This window comes from Prionailurus bengalensis, chromosome C1 (genome assembly GCF_016509475.1).
Source record: "Prionailurus bengalensis isolate Pbe53 chromosome C1, Fcat_Pben_1.1_paternal_pri, whole genome shotgun sequence".
Lineage (NCBI taxonomy): Eukaryota > Metazoa > Chordata > Mammalia > Carnivora > Felidae > Prionailurus > Prionailurus bengalensis.
In genome coordinates, this window is record NC_057345.1 from 62,194,625 (window position 1) to 62,221,371 (window position 26,747).

Consider the following 26,747-nt stretch of genomic DNA (forward strand, 5'->3'; position numbering starts at 1 on the left):
GTCAGCATTGATGAAGATTGTAGGGGTACTTAGCAGCCAAGTTTGTAGGTATCCACAGTGGCAGCAATGGCTATTGGGTTCTTTGGTGCAAAGGCTTTTGGGATTCTTTTGATCTTTCTTTTCTCCCATGGGAGAATTTGTGGCCAAGGGGCTCCCTCTTGGCATCACGTCTGGCCCATCAGTGCACTCATGGTTACAGTGGCACTAGTATCAGATGCTAGAGCTTAGAGTCCATGGAGTCGTGGTAGAGCTAGAGGTCCAGAGCTCAGGCACAAATGGAACTATATTGGCTCCAGGATCTGGGTTATGGGCATTCTCACTGTGGCAGTGGCTTTGCCATTCTAGGTGAGAGTTCTTGCAGAGTGACCATGGAGCTTGCGTCTAAAGAATAGGCATATTCCAAGCAGCCATGGCTCTGGGATTTGAGGAGCAGACATGCTCACTGTGGCTCTGGCTCTGGAATCTGAGGTACACATGCATATGATGCTGCCATGGGTCTGGAGTGCAGGCATGTGTACAGCAGCTGTGGCTCTGGATTCCAGTGCATGTCCAGGGTTGATAGAAGGGGAAGCCCCAGTTCCAGGGTGGTGGAACATGTAGCAGTTCCTTCTGGGGCAGGAGTCACTAGATGTGCATAGCAATATCTCCTTCTCCAGGGGTCTTCAGTGACAGTGGATGTTGTTTACCTTGGTGGCAAAAGCTGCTAGTGTCCTTTCTGGAACAGGCCACTGGAGTCCACATGAGTAATTATGAGCTTCTCCACTGTGAAAGCTGTGAGGGTCTGTGGCTGCCATATGCTTCAGAGGCTGTTGAGATACTCAGGACAAAAGCTACTGGGGTCCTCTTCAGTGCAGAACACTGGAGACCGTAGTGGCATTCGCTGTATGGCTGATGCTGATGGACTTTGACCTTCTTTGCTCCTAGCCATCTCCAGACATCTCAAGTATGCCAATGTCCCCAGCAATCCTACTTGTGTGATTATTCCCCATTTTTAGTTCCATTGTGTTGCCACGGGTTCTTAATTGGCCCCTGGGCCCTTCCAGGGCTATTTTCCTTCATGGATAGTTCATTGGGATTTTTTAGGGAGACGAATGGGGCAAGAGAACAAAGATTGGTACCTCCTATTCTGCTTTCTTGCTGATACCACTCCCAGATGCTCCTTCACTAAGTCAATTCTGAGTAGCTTCTAAAGAGAGAGCTGACTACATGTAACATCATGGAAAATCAACTCTTTTCCTTTCTAGCCCACACATATATGCCATCCCTCCTACTTGAATAATGTGACATGACACCTCTTATTCATTTAGCTTCAGTGATGAGGCACCTCCTTCTAGCTGGGACGATACAAGGTAGCCAAGTGCAAAAGCTCTACCACCTTACTGTGCTTTCTGTCCTTACCTACAAACAAAATAGGGCTAACTTTTAGACAACTCCTACCACTTAGTTGCTAAACATTGTATCTTTTCAGGATAGAGGTTTCAAGTTGTGGATTAGTTTATTGTTGGATAAATTTCCTCACTTACCCGGTCCCTGCCCACAATTAATTTCAAGGTGCAAGCTTCATTGTCTTTGAACTATGCTCTATAGTAAATTTAGAGCTGTTTGATATTTGAAAACATAACTTTGAATCATTGTTCTTCTTTCACAAATGTGGAGCAATCTAGGAGTTAAACTGAATTATTCAAATAAGTTTTCAGTTCTCATAACCAGATAAATTAATTCAGAAGTTGTAGGCTTCTAGCTGTCAGGGAAAAAAAAATCTATCACATACAGTGAAGGTTTTTTTTTCTTTTTTTAAATTATTACTTAATTAGTTTCCCTCATAGAAAAAAAAGGAAAGAAAGAAAGAAAGAAAGAAAGAAAGAAAGAAAGAAAAGCAAAAAGTCATTAGTCCAATTATAAGTCCCCTTGGTTCCAGAGAACTAGGACTAGATATGTTACACCCCCTAGTTTTTCTATGAAAATAGCTAAAAATATATTAACACAGAATATAATACTTAAAACATGACAAAAGTGGATGCAAGCCTTTCTTTCCATAATAAACTCCCAGGGCACATTTTATGAAGGTATTAAGGGCTATAAATTATTTTTAATATAATTAAAAAATTTCTGTTATCTGGACCAAATTTGAGGTTTCTTTATTCTTAAGATATTTTATCATGTAAATGGTAGTGAGTCTTGCCACGGGTCTAAACATGAAATTTTGGTCTCTTTGTTCAATGGTCTTCTCTGAATACTGAAATTTTGTGTATAGAAAATCCCCTGTTCCTTACCTAAAGGTCTTTGCTCAATGACAAATACAATATATTTTGTGTAGGTATGTGTTGTGAAAGAATTTACAAATTTCATGGCATTCTGGCCTAATCATGAGTAATTGAAAGAAAAATATGAATTTTTGCCTCTCTAACTTTATAAAATAAACAGCCTTTGATAACCTCTGTGATTTCCATTTCATATTATATGTATTAAAATTGTAGGAGTTTCCTGTTACCTTACTTTTTAAAAAGATGAACAGCTTTTCTGAGGATATATGATTATTATACTTCTTGTGTTAAGATTTACATACATTTATTCATTCATTTATTTTTTTTTAATTTATGAAACATATGGCCATGAAAAGAATGTCAGGAGGGAGATGTAAATACAGAGAACTTGTGGAACCTCTCTTCTATAGATTATTAAAAACAGGATAAATCACCATCAATCTTGCTTGTTGTAAGTAGTTACCTGCCTAAGAGACCAGAAGCAGGAGGTTCTTCTAGCTTCTCAGTGATCCTCTATCCTAAGATATACATGTCCTACAATGTATGGCATTGACTGGTTTGGGGTTTGGGTTTAGGGAGACAACATTTATGTAAGATACAAGGCTATCACAGAATTTGTTCATGGAATCACAGTAAAGATGAGTTAAGGACAAATAAAATGTAAAGAAAAAGAAATGGGGTGTCTTGTACTGAGGTTATTTATGACTGGTCTTCTTGCCTTTGCAGCTTTACTGAAAGATGGTGATGAGGTCTTATGCATTTTCTGTCCAAATAAACATATGGATTTTAAATGATGTAATAAGGACAGGTTAGAATAAGAGATCAATCTCTAATTATTCTGGACTACTTTCTAATTGGCAAAGTGTCCTAGCTACCCCTCACCAAATGGTCTTTTTTGGCCATTTCTGTCTTCATCATTACCTTGATGGGAGAATTAGGAAAAGAAGAGACCATGATATCTGGCTATTTTACTAGTCACTGATTAAAGTTCCAAATAGGAGAAATGAGTAATCTTAACTAAGATGAGAGCCAGGGATTATGTATTTCCCAGCTTTACTACTGACTCCTCTATTATTGTCCCTGTTCTCCTTGCCTCAGTTACTTAGCCTCTGCCTTCCTAGTTCATCCCATTGGGCTACTTGAGCTTTCCTGAGAAGACTCAGTTCTGCTTGAAGAGTAACCAGTCTGAACCTAAACAGTATTCAAAACAGCCTTGACCACATTTTACCTGATTTCTTCCTATGAAGTTGAGAATGTTTCACTCTTGTGGACACTAGAGACTGGGAGTTCTGTAGTCTTTATATAGTTGGAACTTCTTTTACCTTTTTCTTGGATAGCTCCTATGAAGCCTAAGCAATAATCAATATAGGCACTATATCTGGAGAAGTCACTTCCCCAATCCAGTGCCTCATCTTTGCCTCATAACACCAGGTTTATCTCTAGCATACTTCTCTCACTATATTGTCTGTCACCCTAGACAATGAGTTCATTAAATCCAGGACCAGGCATCTCTGTTTGTCTCACAGGCTTGGCACTAAGTAGGCATTAGGCGCTTCTAAATGAATAACTGGCTGACACAGTCTGAAATTGCCCTGGAGTCACAATTTCCTCACACCAATTTTCTAGTCTGGCCTTATGTTTAGGCTCCTCCTTTCCTAGCTCCATCTTGTCAGATTTCTTTCTAAGCCTGCAGTCCTAGTTTTTGTTTTGTTTTGTTTTGTTTTGTTTTGTTTTGTTTTGTTTTGTTTTGAGAGAGAGATAGTCAGGGAAGGGCAAAAGGGAGAGAGAAAATCTAAAGCAGGCTTCATGCCCAGTGGAGCCTGACGTGGGGCTCCATCTCACAACCTTGAGATCATGACTGAGCCAAAATCAAGAGTTGGATGCTTAACCAATTGAGGCACCCTGGCACCCTCAGTCCTGTCTTCAAAAGTCTCTCTGAGGTTAACTGCTTACCCAAAGGATAATAATCCACCTGCTAGACTATCTTAGTGCACTAAGAACTCCCAAGTCCTCAGCTTTCTCCACAAATTCAGCCCCAGTGAATGATGTGCCCATTGCAGCTAGACTTGCCTTGCCTTTAAACATGGCATCAGGCATGATTTAGATTCCTGGACATCTCACTGCCTTTTCTATCTGGTAGGAAGCTGCTCTCTCTATCCTGTTGATAGACTTGATGCTCTAACCTGAGAGCTGAGGAAATTAATATTTATGAATAATTTACTTTAGTCATATCTTTTGCTTATACACCATTTAATTTAATCCTTGCATAACTTTATTGAAGAATCTGAGGCTCAAATAGATGAGATGATCTGTACCAAATCGCACCACTATTAAGTATCAGAGTATCTTACCCAAACTGGCTGACACCAAAACTGAGCTCCTGATCAATTTTCTGTAGAGCCAAAGACAGAGGACCTATGGAAAGCTTCCTCAGAGACTCTAACAGGAGAAAGTCCATTGCTTCTGTATATTCTATAGTATTTCTACTTCTACATTTGGCTTTGTTCTTATTTTTAAGATTATTCCCAAGATTTCTCATCAATAAGACAATTTTTTTTTGGAAACTATACTTTCTATTATGTTCTTCATCTGTCTTTGGTGAAAGGCTAAAATGCTAAGGATATATTTCAAAAGAACTAGAAAAGAAAAAAATCTTGCTTGTCAAAACTTTTGATGATAAATGTTTTCTTTATCAATTCTGATTAGAACTTATTTTCTGTAGCACTGAAAACGTTTTTTAACTCAGTAACAAGAATATTTTTTTTAATATTTACAACAATGAAAGTGCCACTTTGTCATTTGTTTCTATCTTATCATTGCTGTATCATTTGCTTCAGCTGGTGTCTTAAAACCCAAGATTTTTGGTTCTACATATTGCTTTCTTCTTTGTTCAGAATTTTTATGTTTTTGTTTTGCTTGAAGGTTGTACTAGTCAATTTACTTGGATTAGCCAACTTTACTGATTACATAATTTGCAGCTCTCAACAACAACAAAAAAATATGGAGCCCCTTGTTTAAAAAAATTGGGATAACTTCAAGATAGCAAAGCAGAGCATTAAACTAAGAATGAGGCCATTTTAAGTATGGGATCTTGTGTGACTTCATAGGTTGTACATCATGGTGTTTGCCCTAGTTCTTATACAATTTAATAAATATTACTGAAAATATTCTTAGCAGGAAAAATTATCAAAATCACAATTAAATGAAAGAGTGAGAGGGGAAAATTTATATATGCATATTCTGTGTTCTCTAATTCAGTTAGAATTAAGGGTGGGGAGGACAGTGTGTTTAATTAAATAATAATAATGAAACTTCACAGCCTCTTAAGCTATAGGTTATATTTTGCTAGAGCTTTGGAAAATTATTTGGGTTGTTCCTAGTTTATACTTGAGAAATAGGTTAAAGGAAATGAAAGCAATTTGAAATATATGTTTTAGGTCTCATCGCTTGTCCAACCATGAAAGAATTGCAAGGTGCCTTCTACTAAACTTGCACTAATAGTGACCAAAACATGAGCATATTGAAGGATATTTCTGGAAGGGAAGCAAACTCATTGGAACTTCTCTGTTATATGAATGCTGCATATACTCTATGATTTGCATACAAATTGTTCACGGAAAGAAATTAGGTTCTGTTTTGATTTAGTAATGGGAATTTGACACATAGTGAAAGAGAGCTCATAATAGCAATTTTGCAAATAAAGGTGTCTTTTGAGAAGAAAAAGTAATCAGAGATAGTGAAGACTCTATTATTAGCCTAGTTTAAATACTATTTCTAAACATGGTATTTAAAACATTATATACTTTTTAGTCCAGCAAAGAACCACTAGAGAATGAATAATGTATTTATTGTGTATTTAAAATTTATCAAGTATTCCCAAGCACAAAAAAAATGTATTATTGTTGCACATTTCAGTCATCCAATTAATGCCTACATTTTTATGTAACAGTATTAGTAAACTGGACTGAAACTTGATTGGTAAATACTGTAGCTTTGGTTCTCTCAGTATATTTTTGACAAGTATGACCGAGTTTTAGTTTAGTTTTTCTTATTTTAAATTGGAGTTATAAGGAAACAAGATAACTTGCCCCATTATTATTGCTTTCCTAGAGGCAATTTTGCAACTATGATTATAAATAAACTTCTATTATCAAGTCTTATTTCCCAAAAGACAAGAAGAAAAATCCATCATTGGTTTTCCCTTGTGTGAGTTTCATAGTTTCTGGCAATATGTAAACCTTAAGAGTTCGTGTTCCTTGTTGAGGCTTTTTAAAGTTTATCTTGACTTTTAGAAGTTTTATTTTGTGATTCTACAAGTTTTTCTTCAAGAATATTTATAGTGTAGAAGATGTGAAAGTTGACCAGGGAAGAACAAATCAAGTTACTAAGTATTTACTGAGCATTTATACTCTAGTTGTGATAGAAATTGAAAAAAGTATAAATCATAAATTTGAATATCACCTAGGAGCTTGCAATCTGTTAAAGAAATAAAAAATTGGAACATAATAATATACATTCTTCTTTCACTCAATTATTCAACAAATATTTATTGAGGAATTAATAGGTTATAAAATCTATGTTTGATACTGGTAATTTAATAGTGAGTAGAATTATATACAGTTTGTAGCCTCATGGAGTTTAAGATCTAGCAGGGAAAAAAAAGGAAATCAAATAATCATATAATCACCCATAAAATTGCCACTTAATAAGAGCTGTGAAGATCACCAAAGGTGCCATGCCTAAAAGAGGGTAATTTGGTCTCCCTTCTACTGTTTTCCCTTCAACCTATTCTCTGACAAAGCAAGCCTGAGTGAGTCTTTTAAAATGTATATCAGATCCTGTCACTCCTCTGCTCTCCCCAAAAAGCCTCCCATATCAGTCAGAGCAAAAGTTCTCATTGCCTACCTTATTCATTCTTCATCCACCTTAAGTTCCTTGAACATACCAGGAATGCTCTTGCCTTAGCACCTTTGCACTGCTCTTCTTTCTGTCTACATGGCTCTTAGTAACGGACTATTTTACCTTCTTATCTTCTTAAGATCCTCGTTCAAATGTAACTTTATCAATAAGATCTTCCCAGACCATCCTATTTTATAATTTCTTTCTTTAGTTTATTTTTGAGAGAGGGACGCCTGGGTGGCTCTGTTGGTTAAGTGCCTGACTTTGGCTCGGGTCATGATCTCACAGTTGGTGAGTTTGAACCCCGTGCTAGGCTCTGTGCTGACAGCTCAGAGCCTGGAGCCTGTTTCAGATTCTGTGTCTCCCTCTCTCTCTCTCTCTGCTCCTCCCTGCTCACACTCTGTGTGCGTCTCCCTCTCTGTCTCAAAGATAAATAAACATTAAAATATTTTTTTTTAAGTTTATTTTTGAGAGAGATAGACAGTGAGTGAGGGAGGGGCAGAGAGAGAGGGAACACAGAATCCAAAGCAGGCTCCAGGCTCTGAGCTGTCAGCACAGAGCCCCACACTGGACTTGAACCCATGGACTATGAGATCACCTTATTTAAAAAAAATTTTTTTTTCAACGTTTTTATTTATTTTTGGGACAGAGAGAGACAGAGCATGAACGGGGGAGGGGCAGAGAGAGAGGGAGACACAGAATCGGAAACAGGCTCCAGGCTCTGAGCCATCAGCCCAGAGCCTGACGCGGGGCTCGAACTCACGGACCGCGAGATCGTGACCTGGCTGAAGTCGGACGCTTAACCGACTGCACCACCCAGGCGCCCCGAGATCATCCTATTTTAAACTGAAACCTCAAATCTCTGGTATCCTAATCTCTTCCCTCCTTTATTTTTCTCTGGCACTGATCACTATATAGTAGCCTATTGTTTATTTACTTTGCTTTACTGTCTGTTTCCTATACTAAAATATCAGCTCAAAAAAGACAGATTTTGTTGTTCTTTTCTCTCTATTATCAGTTCCTAGCACAGGGCCTGCCTGGCATATAGTAGACATACAATATTTGTTGAATGAATATGTCAATTGTCATGGAAGTTAGGAGAGAATCTCTGAGGAACTGATAATTAGGTTTATAACTCAAGGACCTAAAGTAGATGTTAACCAAGTAAAGAGAGGAAGAAATAGTACCAGTGATAGTAATGAGAATTACCTTTAGTGCTATGTACTAAGTGGTTTATGTATATTAACTCTGAATCCTTAAAGTAACTCTTCAAAATACATAAAATCACTATCTCTAGTTCACAACTGAGAAATTGAGACAGGGAGAGCTTTCCAGCAGTGGAAATTATATGTGTAAAAGCTTTCTGACTGTAGGAAATACAGCAAGGAGACAGTAAAAGAGTGTGTGTTTGGAACTAAGAGAGAGCTAGGGGCTGTGATGGAAAAGGAATAACCTGGAGAAAAAGGTTAGGGGTCAGGTAACCAAGGGACTTATTTGTAGTGTGACAACATATGCCTGATGCCTCAGGAAAGTCCTGGGTCTATTCCTGTCTGGGTCTATTCCCGTTGGCCTGGTGTAATTAAATGAACTTCCCTTTACTCTCAAAATTTCCATAGGTTGGATGATAAACTGAGTTAAGGAGTTCTGTCTCCTAAGAGTAATGAGAAGTCATTAAGAAGTGGTAATGTTATCAGATTTCCATTCTGAGAAAATAACTTTGGTTGAGATGTTAAAAATAAACTAAATTAGAAGAATCTATGCAGGGGGTTGTATTAGGAGGCAATAATCTATAATGAGTGACTGAATGCAGGTGGTATTCGTAAAGATGGAGACAAGAACAGATTTGCAAAATATTTAGAGAATAAAATCAAATTATTTTAGTGATGGATTACATATGAGGGGGTTTTAGGAGAAGATGGTACCAACAAAGACTTCTAGGTTTCTGGTGTCAGCAACTAAATGACAGATTTCCAGTTCATTATGATGGGGAACAATGAACAATGGAAGACCATTGTACGTAGCTTTATGTAGAATGGGAGGTAAAAATGTTGAAGATAAATAAGTGTGAAATTTTAAAAAGTTCATGTCATGATAAATTATCAAATGATGTCTCCAGTCAGTGCGTAGTATTCTACTATTTGAATTTGCCACAATATTTATTTATCTATCCACTCATTGATGGGCACTTAAGTTTTTTTCTAGTTTTTAGTGATTATAAGGAAAGCTGCAATGACATGTATGGACATATACTTTTATTTATCTTGCACAAATATCTAAGAGTAGAATGGCTGGATCATTTGGTTAATTAATATAACTCTTCAAGGAATTAAAAAAAAAACTGTTTCCAAAGTGTTTGACAAACTGTTACACTATTTTACATTCCTATCAGCAGTGTATGAGAGTTCTAATTTCTCCATATCCTCACCAACACTTAGAATATTCACTCTTTTAAAATTTTAACCATTCTAATACATATGCAGTGATGCCTTATTATGATTTTAATTTACATTTCCCTAATGGCCAATGAGTTAAGAATGTTTTCATGTGCTTATTTGACATTTATTTTGATATAATTTTCTCATCTTTCTTACATTCAGGATTCATCGAGTTTCTTGCATCTATGAATTTGTGGTTTTCAACTTTGGAAGATTTTCTGCTGTTATTTCTTTAATACTTTTTTCTGTCTCCCCTCTAATTACATACACATTAGGCTGTTTGGTGTTGTCCATAACCTCGGTGATACTCTTTTCATTTTTCTTAAATTCTCTTTTCTCTCCATATTTCATTTTGTAGAGTTTCTACTGCTATATCTTCAAGTTTAGTAATCTTTTCCTCTGTAATATCTAATATGCTACTAATCCCCTCTAGTGCATTTTTATCCCCCGTAATATAACTTTCATCTCTAGAAATATAATTTTGGTAGTTTTTGTATCTTTCATGACTGTACTTCCTTATCATATGGAATAGTTTTAATAACTATTTTATTGTTCTTGTTTGAACATTCTTAACATGTGTATCAATTTGGGGGCAGTTTTGATTGATTATTGTTTCTTTTTATTATAAGTCACATTTTCATGCCTCTTTGAATTCCTGTTAATTTCTGATTGGATTCTGGATATTACAAATTTTATGTTGTTAGGTGGTGGTGGTAGACATTTTTTAATCCCTATATATAGTCTTAAGACAACCTCTCCAGTTCTAGTGGGATACAGTTATCTTACTTGGAAGTAATTTGGTCCATTTAGGTCTAGCTTTTACAATTGCTTGGTGGGACTAGAGTAGTGCTCAGTGTAAGGCTAATAGCCAACTTTTGAGGGAAGTCTCTTAGAGTATTTTACCCAGTGTCCTATGAATCATGAGGTTTTTCCAGTCTGGGTGGTAGGAGTAGGCATTATCCCTGGCCTTGTGTGATCACTGAAAATTATTGCCACTAATCTCCTTTGTTGGTTTTTTTCCCAGTCAGTAGTATTTCCTGACATGCACACACTGATCAATGGTCAGCTTAATCTTCTGGGTGGAAGGGTGCTCCCTCCAGATCTTTGTAGTTCTCTTGTTACTCTCTTGTCTCAGGTACTCTGTCTTATGAACTCTATAGCCACCTTGGCTTCTCCACATTAGTCTCTGTTACTCCATATTGGATGAAAAGGAAGTCTCAAAGTCGCTTTTTTAAAATGCAGATTTGTAGTATCAGTAATTTTGGGAAGATTATCTGTAATGAATTCTTTTTATGATCTTCAATGTGATTCTAAAGCTATCAGGCTATTTAATCACATGTCTTGATAATTAGTTCAATGAGCCCAGAGGTGTAAAAGGATTTCATGAGGCCAGTAAGCTTTGATCTAGATTTTAAGAAATAATAGAATTTGGTCAATATGTGTTCTGTGCTAGGTACTACTGGATGATCAAGAAAAGTTTGAGAGATGAACAAATTAAGTGATTGATCTTTTCTTTTATGTTTTGCGAACTCCTACTTCAAGTCCCATATTTACATTTCTCCTCTATAGCTTTCTCTATCTTCCTCAGACTGAGTTTATAACTTGTGCCCTTTGTCTCATGTTATGATACCCCATACATTATCTCCATGAAATCCATAGTTACCTTATACCATCATTACTTTTGTTTCTTCTACTGACTTATATATTGCTTTTGAGCAATTAATTTACCTTTGACCCCTAGAATGCAGCAGAATGCTTAGAATACCTAGGTGCTTAAAACTATTTGTTGCTTTGAACTGTTTCTTCTCTTATAATACTCACAAATGGACAGTAATGAAGTCAGTTCTGACCTGGGTGTTTTTAGTAATGAACTGAGAGGCACAATAGTATATTAGTTAATTATTGCTATGTAAAATCTTACCCCAAAACTTTGTGGTCTAAAACAACAAATATTTATTATTGTGCAGTTACTGGAGTTCAGGAATTTCAGTTTTAGCTGGGTCCCCTGGCTTAGGGTCTTTCACAGGGGGTGTCAGGTGGGGCTGTGATTAGTTCAAAAACCAAAAAAGGAGAGAATCCACTTTAATGGTCACTCACATAGATGTTGACAGGCTTAGATCCCCTTTGGCTGTTATCCTGAGACATCAGTGCCTTGCCATGTGATCCTATGCATAGTAAAGCTCACAGTAAGACGTCTGGCTCCCATGAGAGAGAGTGATGGAGAGATCTAGAGTAAGCAAGTAAAATGAAGTCACAGTCTTTTTGTAATGTAATCTTGGAATTGGTATTCCTTTGCCCTGTTCTTTTCATGATAAATGAGAAATTATGTCAAGCCCACACACAAGAGAACTACTTATCCTCATATATAGTCAATACCACTTATATTTTCTTAATGACAATAGCAAATATATACAGACATGGATTCATAGAGAGATTATGTGTCTGTTTGGAAAATACACTCTGTTAACCCAGGAAATTTGGCATAATGCTATACTCATGTTCTGTGGCCCAGTTTTCTCCTAGGAGCAGAGGGTCTAGCAAGTCAATGTGGTGGCAGTTTTATTCTCTAAAAACTAGCAGCTTTCTTTTGTGGAACGATAATTTCCAGTATGCATTCTCTGGATACCTAGGGTTTTAGTAGTGCCTCAGATGTCATACAAGGAAAGAAGGAGAGTGCTAGGCCCATGCCCCTAACCCCCAGGTGCCACTCCACCCAATTCTGTCATAGTACCTATGCTCAGTTCTGAATTCATAAATAAAAGTTTGGAAACATATTGTTTGAAATGTCTGAAAAACTGGGATCCTAGAGCATTGGTTTCTGGCTACAGCAATATAGTATAGTGTGGTGGTTAGGCCTTTGGGCTCTGGAACTAGCCTGCCTGAGCTGCTTTGTATTCAGATTCTGCCATTAGCTAGCCATGTTATGGGATTTAGAAAAGTCTGGGCTTGAGTCTCATCCACAGTTATTTCTTGGCCCTTTCTGTTTCTGAAGCCAAAACTACTTGGGCAGATTTGACACTGCGTTTCTTTTTATTTTCCTTGTAGGCTTCTATTATTAGCCACTCTGTATTTATCTTAGTTTAACATGACCAATGGAATGGTTAATGTATTTACCATCGTTATGCCTACTTTTTCTGTCCTGATAATAGGTCTTTGACTAGATGATGTGTGTTCTTCATTTTAATAAAGTCCATCTCTAGAAAGAAAATTATCTATAATTGATTTCTATACCTGTCAATGTTTAGTGCTTCATAATCCATTAAAACATTTTTACAACTGTGGATTTATCAATTTCATTGTGTTGCTTTTTCTAAGTTATTACAGACCAACATTTTCAATTATATTGTAAAATGAAGAGCCATTAGGTTGCAATTAATTACCCACATCTGCTGTTCTAATATGAATTAAGGTAGTATATTGCAGTTCATCTGATAGTGAGTTTTCTGAATTAATGAAAAAGCTCACAAAGGGAACACTAAATATTTCATATATTGTGATCATAACAGGACTAATCCTTGAGCCTGAGACTTTACTGTTGATGATGCTGGAAATTAATCATTGATATCACTTTTAGGAGGATTGTTATTACTTAGTCTTGTATAAGAGCCAAAATCTTTATGTGTCCCTTCTTATGTTCTATTAGTTGACTCCAACTCACCTTCAAAGTATAATTTATAAGTTGATTTTTCAAGTGGAGGTAAATCATTTATATTCAAAATACTTTGGCAGAAGAGTGAAAAATGGAGGAACAGGTGACTTGGGCTGGAGAATAAAAGTCATGAGAAACCTGGTTGTCAGATGGTACCTGCCCTCCATAGTTAGGATGTGCAGGGTATGAACATGCAGGGAGGAACATTAGTGAGAGGAAACCTAAATGTTACTACAATTTTCAAGTCTCCACAATTGGACTATAATGAAAAATGTTGGGCCTTTGGCAAGCTACATAAGTAAATCTCACAAGAAAAAAAAATTGTGGCTTCTGAAATGCATAAAACATGATATATTCATAACAGAGTAAATGTTGAAAGCCTGTTTTCTCAGCCAAGGATTTTAAAATAAGACCCTTACATAAGGAAATGCTGCAAAAAAAAAAAAGAAGATGAAGAAGAAGAAGTGTATTTATAAAGAAGAAAATAGCATAGCAAGAGGATGATTAGCTGGAAGGCTTAGAAAATTTTGTCCCTCTTTTCTTAAAACTATCTCTTCCATGGACTTCCTTAATAAGCATTCCTTTGTTCTCTTTTTCTTTCTTAGATGACTTCTCCCTTTGCTGGCTCCCTTTATTATCACTTTTTAGCAGTAAATATCCCATAAATATCTCCTTTTACCTTACGGAAGTGATGTTATCTCCTGGTTTCAATTATTACTTTCATAAAATGATACCACTTGTATCTCCAGCCTTGACCTCACTGCTTCTCATTACTGTTTTTCATATATCAGCTTTTCTACTTATGCTCTCATCATTTCCTGAGAAGTGATACATTTATAGGATTGATGAATTCTTTTTTTATATGTATATAAGTTAATATATGCTTCAGCTCTATTTCTACAACTTAAGAATATGGAGCTTCCCTTTAATTTATTTGATAATATTATCTTGTGGAATCATTTTCTAAGTAATTTTCAGACCAAATTTAATTTTAACCTTAGATAATAAGAGAAAGATCACATAAGAGAACCTCATTTCTGTGACAGCCTGAAGAAACTATTTTCCAATAAGTTTTTGTACTCAAATATTTAATTAGAGGTATGTCAGGTAAAAAAAAAGTCATTACAAAAATATTCAGCAAATATTATAAGAGAAAAACTCTGTGACTACATGATAGAGAGTTCTCACCTAACATTTGTAGTAGATGTCAAGAAATGAGTGTACATATTTAAAAATAGAAAATTGTACAGAAAATAGAGCATAAAGCCAAAAGAAATGCTTATTAAATCTAAAGAAAATGCTACTATCTGAAATGTTTTCTAAGTAATATAAGCCTTCAATACAAATGGATAAGCAATTATTGGTATCTTTAATTAACATAATTTTTGGTAGTTGTTTGAAAATTTGAGAATTATGTTCACATCTTGATTGAAGGATTGGCCCCAATCGAGACACCTTATGGTATTGGATAAGAACACAGTGAACTGTCAAGGGGAATTGGAAGAAATTGGCTATTACAAGTGATTAATCTGAGAGACAGAAACTGTAGGTAATGTTCTCACTTCATAAATTCATGAAGAAGATAAAAGTTTTATCTTCACACTCATTTCCCCTAAGAGGCTTCTTCTTTTAAAGACATCATTTGTTAACAATTTCTCGTCATCTCTCACCGTCCCCAGTCTCATCTGCTGAGTCATATGATGCCACCATCCTAATTATCTCTAAAACCCACTCCCCATTTCCAAGCCACTACTGCTACCTCAGCTCATTTTATCCTTACCTCTCTCTTTTTACTATAGGACCTTGCTAACTGATTACCCTGCTTCCAATCTTGCTCCTTCTTCAGTCATTGCTATACTATTACTAGACAGGTCATTTTAAGATGCAAATCAGAATATATTTTACTCTTACTTAAAGTCTCTTGGTGAGTTCCTGTAAGGAAAAATTTTAGGAAAAATTCTAACTCCCTGCTGAAGTATATAATACTCTTTAAGATTCCTAACAAACAACTCCTACTTAGAATAAATTTTACTTCATTTGTTTTTTAGTTGACTGCAAACGATTACATAGCGAGAATCAATCTTACTCACATATTGGCTGTTTGACCATGTTTGAAAATCCTTGAGGGTAATATCTACCAAGAGCTACATCTTTCTGCAGGACTGTATAAGATATCGAGGAATTGCTAACTGACCACAAATAATAACACACATAAGAAGAAAAACAGCAGGGGATAGTATGGTGCTTTGAACTTCCATAGACCTAAATTTAAACTTTGGTGTTTTTCCTTACAAGCTGTATAATTCTGATCTTCATTATTCTTATTTTTAAAGTGAGACTATTAATAAAATTCCATGAGATTGCTATAAGCATTAACTGAAACAGGTATTCTCATTTAGCTCATAGATATTCTCAAAGTACCCATTCAATAAATACTAGTTCCCTTTGTCTTCTAGTGCTTCATTCACATTTACAAGAATCAAAGTGTAAGTGATAAAGAGATCAGTGCAGGGGGGCTCTATCCTCCCAGACAAAAAGTGGTTGGGAAATAGAGTGGAAATACATAACAGGAATAGCAGTTGCCAAAGGAGTAGGTCTTATGTTAAAGGAAGTCTGGGAAAAACACATATAACTGGAGAGAGGTGGAGTAGTAGTAGTAGTAGATGGGATCAACCAGAGAATGTATACTGCAAGATGGCTAATAGCTACCACTTATTGAATACTTACTATTATGTACCAAGTATTTTGCTAAGTGCTTTGTGTATATTAACTTCAACAAGAGATCAAAAAGAAACACAACGAAACAGTTGTCAGTAAGGAAAAAGCAACACGTCAGAAACACTTAAGAGATGAACAGTCACCTCTATAGAGGAATAATAATAAGTTTGCAGAGGGGTAGGGAGCAGACTCAATGACTACAATGTCAATCAACCCAAGGGAGAATAGAATCTCAAGGAGAAGACAAATAGTAAAATGAATAATAAAATAAGGAAAAGACTAAAAGGTATCTGTTGGAATGAGCAATTAGGAGGCCTTTGATGTCATTTTACACAGAAATTTTACTAAAGTGGTGAGGTCTAAAGCCAAATTGTAGTGGGATGAGGAATGAATAGGAGGTGAGGAAATGTGGACAAAAAGTATGGACTAGTTTTAAAAGAAGATTGTCTGTAAAGTTTAGGAGTGAGGGCAATGGTTCAAGGGGACATAATTGAAAACTGGTTGTTGAATGTTAGAAATTTTTTAAAAAAGGAAATAACTGGAAAATACCAATCTAAATCAACTTGCATGTTAATGTCTCTGGGATCATTTTGAATTCATGAAGCATAAACTTTAGAAAACATTTTCCTCTATTGTAAATAACACTGCTATAAACATAGGGGTGCATGTACCCCTTTGAATTAGTGTTTTTGTATTTGGGGGGTAAATATCCAGTAGTGCAATTACTGGATCATAAGATATTTCTATTTTTATGTTTTTGCGGAAGCTCCATACTGTTTCCCACAGTGGCTGCACCAGTTTGCATCCCTACCAACAGTGTAAGACATGGATGGAGCTAGAGAGTATAATGCTAAGTGAAATAAATCAGTCAAAGAAAGACAAGTATCATATGATTTCTCTAATAAGAAACCAAACAAATGAGCAAAGGAGAAAAGAGATGGAGTGAGGTAACCCAAGAACCAGACTCTTAACTATAGAGAACAAATGGATGGTTACCAGATGGGAATGTGTGGGGGGGGGGGGGATGCTTTAAATAGGTGATGAGGATTAAAGAGCACACTTGTGTGATGAGCTCTGAGTAATGTATAGAATTGTTGAATCACTATGTTGTGCATCTGAAACTAATATAATACTCTGTTAACTAACTGGAATTAAAGTAAAAACTAAAAAGAAAAAAAAACATTTTCCTCTAAAGTTTTGCCGATACAGATTTTCCAATAAATGGAAATGGGTATTATCCTAATATAGTCTCATGATTCTGCTCTCTGTAAGTCTCAATTATAAAGTGTAGATAAAGCCATACTGAAGTAAAATTATGGCTTTAAATAAACTATAAATCCTGAGGAAACATCAGTATAGACATAAATTTGAGGAACACTACAGGGGCCTCTGGGCAGCTCAGTTGGTTAAGTGTCTGACTTTGGCTCAGGTCACAATCTCACAGTTCATGAGTTCTAGTCCCGCGTTGAGCTCTGCCACAGCTCAGTGCCTGGAACCTGCGTCTCCCTCTCTCTGCCCCTCCCCTGCTCACACTCCGTCACTCTCAAAAATAAATAAATGTTAATTTTCTTTTTTCAATTTGAGGAAGACTACAAAAAGTCATGGAAAATGATACCACTTAAAGCAAAGAAAATTTTAATTTAAAAGTAGATATTTACTGGTATAAGACACTATATTGAACTTTGACAATTTCAACTGACATTGATTGCCATTTTATTCCATTCAAAATTTACCTTATTTTACTTCTTTCCCCTGGGACATTTAGTTCCTCTTGATATGATCTTTTTTTCTCTTCATTGCTATCAATTGCTTTCATAAAATGAAGTATAGAGGGGGTGCTAAATGAGACCAAGTCAAATAAGTTAAAGTCACACTGTAGGAGAAGCATTCAGCAAGCAAGAACAATAAGGGCCTTACTCTTATGGACATTCTTTTAGCATCTCTGGAATTTTAATTTATTTTATTTTTTAATTTGAATTCAAGTTAGTTAACATACAGTGTAGTACTGGTTTCAGTAGTAGAACCCAGTGATTTATCACTGCCATATAACACCCAGTGCTCATCCCAACAAGTGCCCTCCTTAATGCCCATCACCCATTTAGCTCACCCCCCACCTACCTCCACCCCAGCAACTCTCACTTTGTTCTCTGTATTTAAGAGTCTCTTATGGTTTGCCTCCCTCTATCTTTTTATCTTATTTTTCCTTCCCTTCCCCTATGTTCATCTGTTGTGTTTCTTAAATTCCACACATGAATGAAATAATATGATATTTGTCTTTCTCTGACTGACTTATTTTGCTGAGCATGGTACACTCTAGTTCCATCCATGGTGTTGCAAATGGAAAGATTTCATTCTTTTTGATTGCCAGATAATATTCCATTATATATATATATATATATATATATATATATATATATATATTCACACATACACACACACATACACACACACATACACACACACATACACACACACATATATATAAAATAAAACACAGATTTTTTATCCATTTGTCAGTTGATAGACTTCTGGCCTCTTTCCATAATTTGGCTATTGTTGATGCCACTGCTATAAACATTGGGGTTCTGTGCCCCTTCAAAACAGCACACCTGTATCCTTTGGTTAAATACCTACTATAGTGCAATTGCTAGGTCATAGGGTAGTTCTGTTTTTAATTTTTTGAGGAACCTCCATACTGTTCTCCAGAGTGGCTGCACCAACAGTGAAAAAGTGTTCCCCTTTCTCTGCACCCTTATCAACATCTGTTGTTTCTTGGGTGGTTAATTTTAGCAACTCTGACAGGCGTGAGGTACCTCATCGTGGTTTTGATTTGTATTTCCCTGATGATGAGTGATATTAAGCATCTTCATGTATCTACTAGCCATCTGGATGTCTTCTTTGGAAAAGTGCCTATTCATGTCTTCTGCCCATTTGTTCACTGGATAATTTGTTTTTTGGGTGTTGAGTTTGATAATTTCTTTATAGATTTTGGATACTAATCCTGTATCGTATATGTCATTTCCAAATATCTTCTCCTATTCTCTTGATTGCCTTTCAATTTTGTTGATTGTTTCCTTCACTTTTCAGAAACTGTTTATCTTGATGAGGTCCCAATAGTTCATTTTTGCTTTTGTTTCCCTTGCCTCTAGAGACATATCTAGTAAGAAGTTGATGTGGCCAAGGTCAAAGAGGTTGCTGCCTATTTTCTCCTGTAGGATTTTGATGGTTTCCTGTCTTACATTTAGACCTTTCATCCATTTTGAATTTATTTTGGTGTATGGTATAAGAAAGTGGTCCAGTTTCTATTTTAGTTATGATTAAATTGCAGTGAAAAATTATTTTTCCTGAAGTCCAAACTTCTTACACTTAACTGAGGCACATTTAGAACAGGAAAATAAAAGTTTAAGATTTTGTATAATAGTGGTTTACCCCAGTGATAATTAATGGGAAGGAAGGTTAAGTTGTGAGGATAAGTATTAGAATCATTCAGAGAAAGAAATTATCAATATGGTAAAGTATTTGTAGGAACTTCTCATGAAGAACATGAGCTTGATCAGGGGCGCCGGGGTGACTCAGTTGGTTAAGTGTCCAACTTTGGCTCGGGTCTCACGGTTTGTGGGTTCAAGCCCCGCATCAGTCTCTGTGCTGTCAGCTCAGCACCTGGAGTCTGCTAAGGATTCTGTCTCCCTCTCTTTCTGCCCCTCCCCTGATCATGTTCTTTCTCTCTCTGTCTCAAAAATAAATAAAACATTTTTAAAATTAAAAAAAAAGAATATAAGCTTGATCTTGAGACTGGTTATATGACAGGCAGAGAAAGAGAAGGGAGGCTTTCTAGGAAAAAGAGCAGAATGTACAAATACATGTTTAAATTACAACCTGAAAATCGAAGAGGCTCCACTTTGATCTTTTGGTGAGTCAACTGGTAAATAAAAATATCTGTAAAGTATAATATATATAGTAATTCCTAGTATCAAAATAATCAGGAGCTCTTAAAATAATGATCCACTTTCTATGCTCATAAAACAACTACTTAGTGGGAAGCACTTTTTGGTATTTATCCTTCAATCAGGAAAATGTACCTAGTTACCAGACCATATTTGAGTATCATTCCTTTAATCATAATAATAATACTGACATATATGTCAGGTATACAAATCTAAATATAATACAGTTCACTTCCTTAAAGTGTTTAAAGATTATTAAGATATTCTTTCTGTGATAACACTTTTTTCTACTTTACGATTTCACTAGTAGTTTTGATATTGCTTTCAAGGAAAAAAAATCAAAACTGTATTTTATCAAAAAATCTTAAGCCAATAATTTTGTGCCCTGCAAAAAATGTTTTTAATTCTTTTTAACATTTATTTGAGAGAGAGAGAGAGACAGAGCATGAGTGCGGGAGGAGCAGAGAAAGAGAGAAACACAGAATCCAAAGCAGGCTCCAGGCTTTGAGCTGACAGCACAGAGCCCAACACGGGGCTCAAACTCACTAACTGTGAGATCATGACCTGAGCCAAAGTCAGACACCTAACCAACTGAGCCACCCAGGTGCCCCTGCCTTGCAAAAATCTTAATGAGATAATGTATACATATAAAACTATAATCACAGTTCCTGGCGTGGAGAAGGCACTGGGGTTTGCTAAATATTAATTTAAAATAAGTGATCAATAAATATTTATTGAATTGAATTATTTAAAATTTCTATCATATAATTGAGTCCTAATTGTTAATATATAAATTCCCTTATAAATGATGATATACAATTTCTTGTATATCATTATATATCAAAATTAACATATTTCATAATATATAATTTTTTTACCAGAAATACAGAACAATTGAACAATTATTTGAGTGTCTATAATATACTTAGCATAGTGGCAAATAAATAGATTTAGACTGTGACTTTATGGGGCTTCATGTAGTAGAAAGCAAGTGAAATTGCTTTACCAACTTTTTCAAGTTCAAGAGAAGGGAAGCATGGATAAAGTGATCTGATACATATATGTTCCAGGCTAAATGCTAATACAAGTGTATTTGTCTTAGCCACATGACAGACATATTTGTACATCACAATACATTACATTCCCATAATATATGCCATATCACATATGCCAAGAGATACTCTCCCCATATGATTCCAAAAGTCATAAAAATCAATAAGTGCATTCTACTCATATAAGTAACATATAACATTTTTCAGATAATTCCAATGTACATTGCTCTCAATAGTTAAATATTTCCTTAAATTTAAAACAAACTAAATAAAGCCTACAGTTCAATAATGACTCTGTGTGGTTGCATTAAGGCTTACATTTTGACAGTTTCTCAGAAGGCCAGCACTCCATAATTAATGAAGTTTCAGCCAAAAGATTGACCTTCTGAATGACTGGATAAGTGCAAACTTAGGAGGAAAAAAGTTTGCTTTGGACCATTTATTGAAGCCTAAGAGCTGTTATCTTTTAAAATGAAAGTAAGTTCTGGAACCATGCCTAAGAAATTGGCTCTATATGTTAACATTGGAGAGTCCCTATTACAATAAAAATGCATGCTGTCTACTTTATTTTATGCTATATTTAAAATAAGAGAAATTGTAAAAAGCTTCATTTACTTGATCTTTTGTGACCTTCTGTAAAGGTTCCTAAGATTGAACTCTCAGGCATGTGAAGTCTAAGATATGACACGCTTTGTATAAATGGCTCTGGTATTCATTTCCAAGCTGAATCTACAGAGCTTCTACTGAGAGAAAGTTTCCTCTCATCTGGGTTTGAGTCAGTTCATTTACTTAAAGGTTAGCCTTAATGAGGTCAAGGTCACAGGAGGAGCCTGATGGAAAATGTTTAAAATCAATGGGAACCTAGATTTGAATTCCGGTTCTGCCCTTTACTAGCTGTAGGAAGTTAACTAAGTTCATGAGACTTAGTTTCTTCACCTTTAAAATGGAAGAGTAGCACCTATATTTCTGTGTTTTGTGTGAAACAGGACACTCCGGTTACCATTTATGCACTTAGTGCAGGGTCTGACACATAATATATCCTCAATAAATATTAAATATTAACTGTGCTTTTGATTTGTTATTAGAAAAACAATTCATTGTATACATTATGTATTCTATGGATCATTAGTTAGCAATACCCAAATATCATCAAAAGCATTATTCTGGGAATGTATAGAAGCCTATACACCTGTTTATATTTTTGAACCCAGCAGAAATTTCAAATGGCCCAACAAGAATTCCTTTTTTGTATGTCAATCACTTCTAATGTTATTCTAGTGATTGAATAAATTTTGAGAATAAACATGTAAAACAACACAGCTTTAGCTCATACATGCTCAATAAATTGTGTATTGATGCATGAATAAATGGATGATAGAGTGAATGAACTATTTAAAACTATGGAGCACTCAGACACAAAGCTTAAGCAAGAGCCTAAAGATTCATTTCTGTGCTGACAATTGCTCCATGACTTTGAGAAATTTTCTACTTCCTCTCATTTTCAATTTCTTTCTCTTTCAAACATAGGGGCTTAATACGTAATGTCTGTCCATGGTGCCTCTCCAGTTCTGAAAGGCTATGATTCAAACAGGAAAGGAAACTTGACTAAGGACACAATTTGTTTATTGGAACAGAAGAGTTGTTAGAACATAAGTCCTTTGAGCTTTTAGATCTTATCTTCCTGTTTTCTCTCCTAAGTCTAACAGACTTTTGAAAAATTTCCCAAATGTATATTATTTTACCACATGACAAATAGATAGTGCATTAGGAAAATCTACAATAAACATGAGTGCATCTGAAGGAAATGATTCTAAACAATTTTCCAGAGAAGTGAGACATAGAGATAGATCTTTGAGAGGAGAAGAAATCTGAAGGGCTAGCAGATTTGTTGGCAATCTGTAATTTTCCATGAAGACAGTTGCCCAACAGCTCCTGGTAGTGTTATTTACTTGCTCATTCATTCATTCACTCACCCATTCACTCATTCATTCAATAAATGCTTTGGAATGATTACTATTTGCATGGAAACATGCCAGGGTAGGATTATAAAGATGAATGTGATGTATTTTGTCCTGAAAGGATTTATTCTTTAGTAGAGATGAAAAGACATGTATATAATTTTTCTATGTTCTATGTGGCATGAAAGAAAGTTACATGAGATTTAAGAAGAAGGAAGACAAATTCAGAAAGTCAGTTGGCAATGAAGGGAGGAAAATCAAAGAAAACTGGGAGTAGAAGGTAATTAGCTTGGGTTTAAATATCTGTAGATTGGGCAGCAGATAATTCCTGGCTGAGGAAATGATGTGATCAAAGACTCAAAGGAGCAGGAAATGGAATGCAATCTTACTACATTATTGAGTTTAAGAAAGAGAATAATGGGAAATACATTTAAAGGATAATGCCAGATTGAGGAGAACTTTGGAAGCCACAGTAAGGGATTTGGTCTTCATTTTCTGTACAAAAGCAGCCATTGGAGATTTCAGAGAAGGGAGATGGAAGAAAACTCATCCTGGATGGTGATTCCTGAAGAAGAGTTGTACCTGGTGGTTGTAAAATGAATTTTGATAGGCAGATGCCCCAAATAAAGGTCTTACCTGAGCTCTCTTTCTTGTCCAGGTTGCTGATGTCCTGCTGCAACATGGCGCAAATGTCAACGTTCAAGATGCAGTTTTTTTCACTCCATTGCACATTGCAGCATACTATGGACATGAACAGGTATGTCTGATGGTAGGATTTCCAAAGGCTGGGGAACCATTCCAGGCTTTTGTGGAACTGCCCTAGCCTCAAAGAAGGAATATTTAAGCTATCCTTTGTATTACTTTTGCCATATTATCATCAGTTCCACCTTTAGGATCTGATAGATGCATAGAAACATTGCACCTGCCAAGTGATTCATTTTCACTAACTGTTTCAGTACCCAAGGGAGGCACTACAGTAAGTGTACACTCCCAGGAATCACCCAGCCTGTATTTGAAAAATTCCTAGCTTTGTGACCATGTGTAGATTATATCATCTCCCTGATCTTCAGTTTCTTCATCTGTAAAATGGAGAAAATATTAATAGTGCCTACCCATAGGGTTGTGGATATGATGAGATATTAATTTCAAGTGTTTGGCAAATTCTCAATAACTGTCACTATGATGATACTAGTGCAATAACAATAAAACAAATCATAAAGACCTTCCTTTATGAAAAAATGTGTCTTTCAAAAACTGGGCTTCTTTTTTTTCTACTGTCCTGGAATGTGGTAGACTGAAAATATCCCCCAAAATATGTTCATGCTATAATTTTCAGAACCTGTGAATGTTACCCTAAAAAGGATTTAGCAGATGTGATCAAGTTAAAGATCTCGAGTTGGGGAAATTAGGCTGGCATTATCTGGGTGGACCTGATATAATCACAAGGGTTCTTTATAATAAGGAGCAGGAAACCTAAGTGTCAGTGAATGTAAGAGGTTAAAGTGATGCTAGAAGGGGTAACAAGCTAAGGAATGCAGGCAGCCTGTAGAAGCTGAAAATGCAAGGAAATGAAAGCCTCCAGAAGGAATACAACCTGCCAACACCTTGGTTTTAGACTTCTGAACACCAGAACTTTTAGAGAATAATCTGTGCTGTTTTAATCCAATAAATTTGTGGTGATTTGCAGCAGTGGGAAATTAATACATGGAATAACCTAGAAAAATTTAAAAAACAGTCGCTAGGGGCGCCTGGGTGGCTCAGTCAGTTAAGCATCCAACTTCAGCTCAGGTCATGATCTCGCGGTCTGTGAGTTCCAGCCCTTCATCGGGCATAGTGCTGACAGCTCAGACAGAGCCTGGTGACTGCTTTGGATTCTGTGTCTCCCTCTCTTTCTGCCCCTCCCCCATTCATACTGTCTCTCTCTCTCTCTCTCTCAAAAATAATAAACATTAAAAAAATACTTATATATACAATGGAATACTACTTGGCAATGAGGAAGAATGAAATCCTGCCATTTGCAACAACGTGGATGGAACTGGAGGGTATTATGCTAAGTGAAATAAGTCAGTCAGAGAAAGACAGATATCATATGTTTTCACTCATATGTGGAACTTGAGAAACTTAACAAAAGATCATGGGGGAAGGGAAGGGGGCAAAATAGTTACAAACAGAGAGGGAAGGAAGCAAACCATAAGAGACTCTTAAATACAGAGAACAAAGCGAGGATTGATGGGGGGCCAGGGGTGAAGCGAAAATGGGTGATGGGCATTGAGGAGGGCACTTGTTAGGATGAGCACTGAGTGTTGTATGTAAGTGATGAATCACAGGAATGTACCCTTAAAACCAAGAGCATGCTATATACACTGTATGTTAGCCAACTTGACAATAAGTTATATTAAAAAATTAAAAATAAAAATAAAAATAAATAAAAAATAAAAAAAATCACTGAATGTGCTTTAAATATAATTTGCTTTAGATATGTAATTATATAACAGGTAATTATTTTAAAATTTGATATTCTGTAATAAAATAATAATAAATATAGAATGCTTTAAAGTTTATAGTGTGCCTTCATTCAATGAATAGTTTCATTTGACCTTCACGGAAACCTAATGAACTTAATGAGTTACCATGTGAGTGAGCTCATACAATGGGATAGGAAGTTTATGTGGATTATTTTGTGTGTGTGTGATTTTTCCACATTAATCCTTTAGGATTAATAGTTAATCCTAAAGTTAACTATTATTTTCCCCCTCTTGCCAATGATATGCATGAGCTCACTCAGGTCAAGTAACATGCCAGAGTCACACAGTTAATCAGAAGATCTGGAATACATATTCAGGTCTGTCTGATCCCAAAGCCTATAGTTATTCTGTTGTACCTAAGAGCCTCTTCTTATTTGTTTTCTATCAGTGAGACAAATCAGAAAGTCGAGGAAATTTGCTTGAGGGGTAGGGCTAGTTATTCAAGGCCTAGTGCTCTAACTCCCAAGTGCATTGATTTTTTTTAAATTGTTAACAACTTTATTGAGATATAAAGAAATTGTGGTTTATATACACAATGGAATACTACTTGGCAATGAGAAAGAATGAAATATGGCCTTTTGTAGCAATGTGGATGGAACTGGAGAGTGTTATGCTAAGTGAAATAAGTCATACAGAGAAAGACAGATATCATATGTTTTCACTCTTATGTGGATCCTGAGAAACTTAACAGAAGACCATGGGAAAGGGGAAGGAAAAAAAAAAACTTAGAGAGGGAGAGAGCCAAACCATAAGAGACTCTTAAAAACTGAGAATAAACTGAGGGTTGATGGGGGGTGGGAGAGTGGGGGTGGGTGGGTGATGGGCATTGAGGAGGGCACCTGTTGGGATGAGTACTGGGTGTTGTATGGAAACCAATTTGGCAATAAATTTTATATTAAAAAAAGATATAAATCATCAGTTTAAATTGTGTAATTCAATGGCTTTAGTATATTCAGAGTTGCACAACCATCATCACAATTAATTGAATGAAGCCATTACCCCCAGAAACAACACTTACTTCCACCTTCTTCCCAACCTCTTTCTTCCAGCCTGAGGAAAATACGAATATTCTTTCTGTTTCTATAGATTTACCTTCTGGAGACTCCCTATAAATGCAGTCATACAATACATGGTCTTTTGTGACTGACTTCTTTCACTTAGCACAACGTTTTTAAGATTCATCAACTTTAGGGACACCTGTGTTACTCAGTCAGTTAAGCAGCCCACTTCAGCTCAGGTCATGATATCACGGTTTTTGAGTTTGAGCCTGGTGTTGGGCTCTGTGCTGATGGCTTGGAGCCTG

At 36.0% G+C, this 26,747-nt stretch overlaps 1 protein-coding gene across 1 annotated transcript in view; it reads left to right on the top strand.

The window, feature by feature from the left end:
* Positions 1–26,747, top strand: part of LOC122480639 (serine/threonine-protein kinase TNNI3K) — a 291,341-nt gene that overhangs the window by 67,675 nt on the left and 196,919 nt on the right. Inside the window, exon 6 of the mRNA XM_043575277.1 lies at positions 23,578–23,676. Coding sequence (XP_043431212.1) covers positions 23,578–23,676 — 99 coding nt within the window. The remainder of the gene's footprint in view (positions 1–23,577; positions 23,677–26,747) is intronic.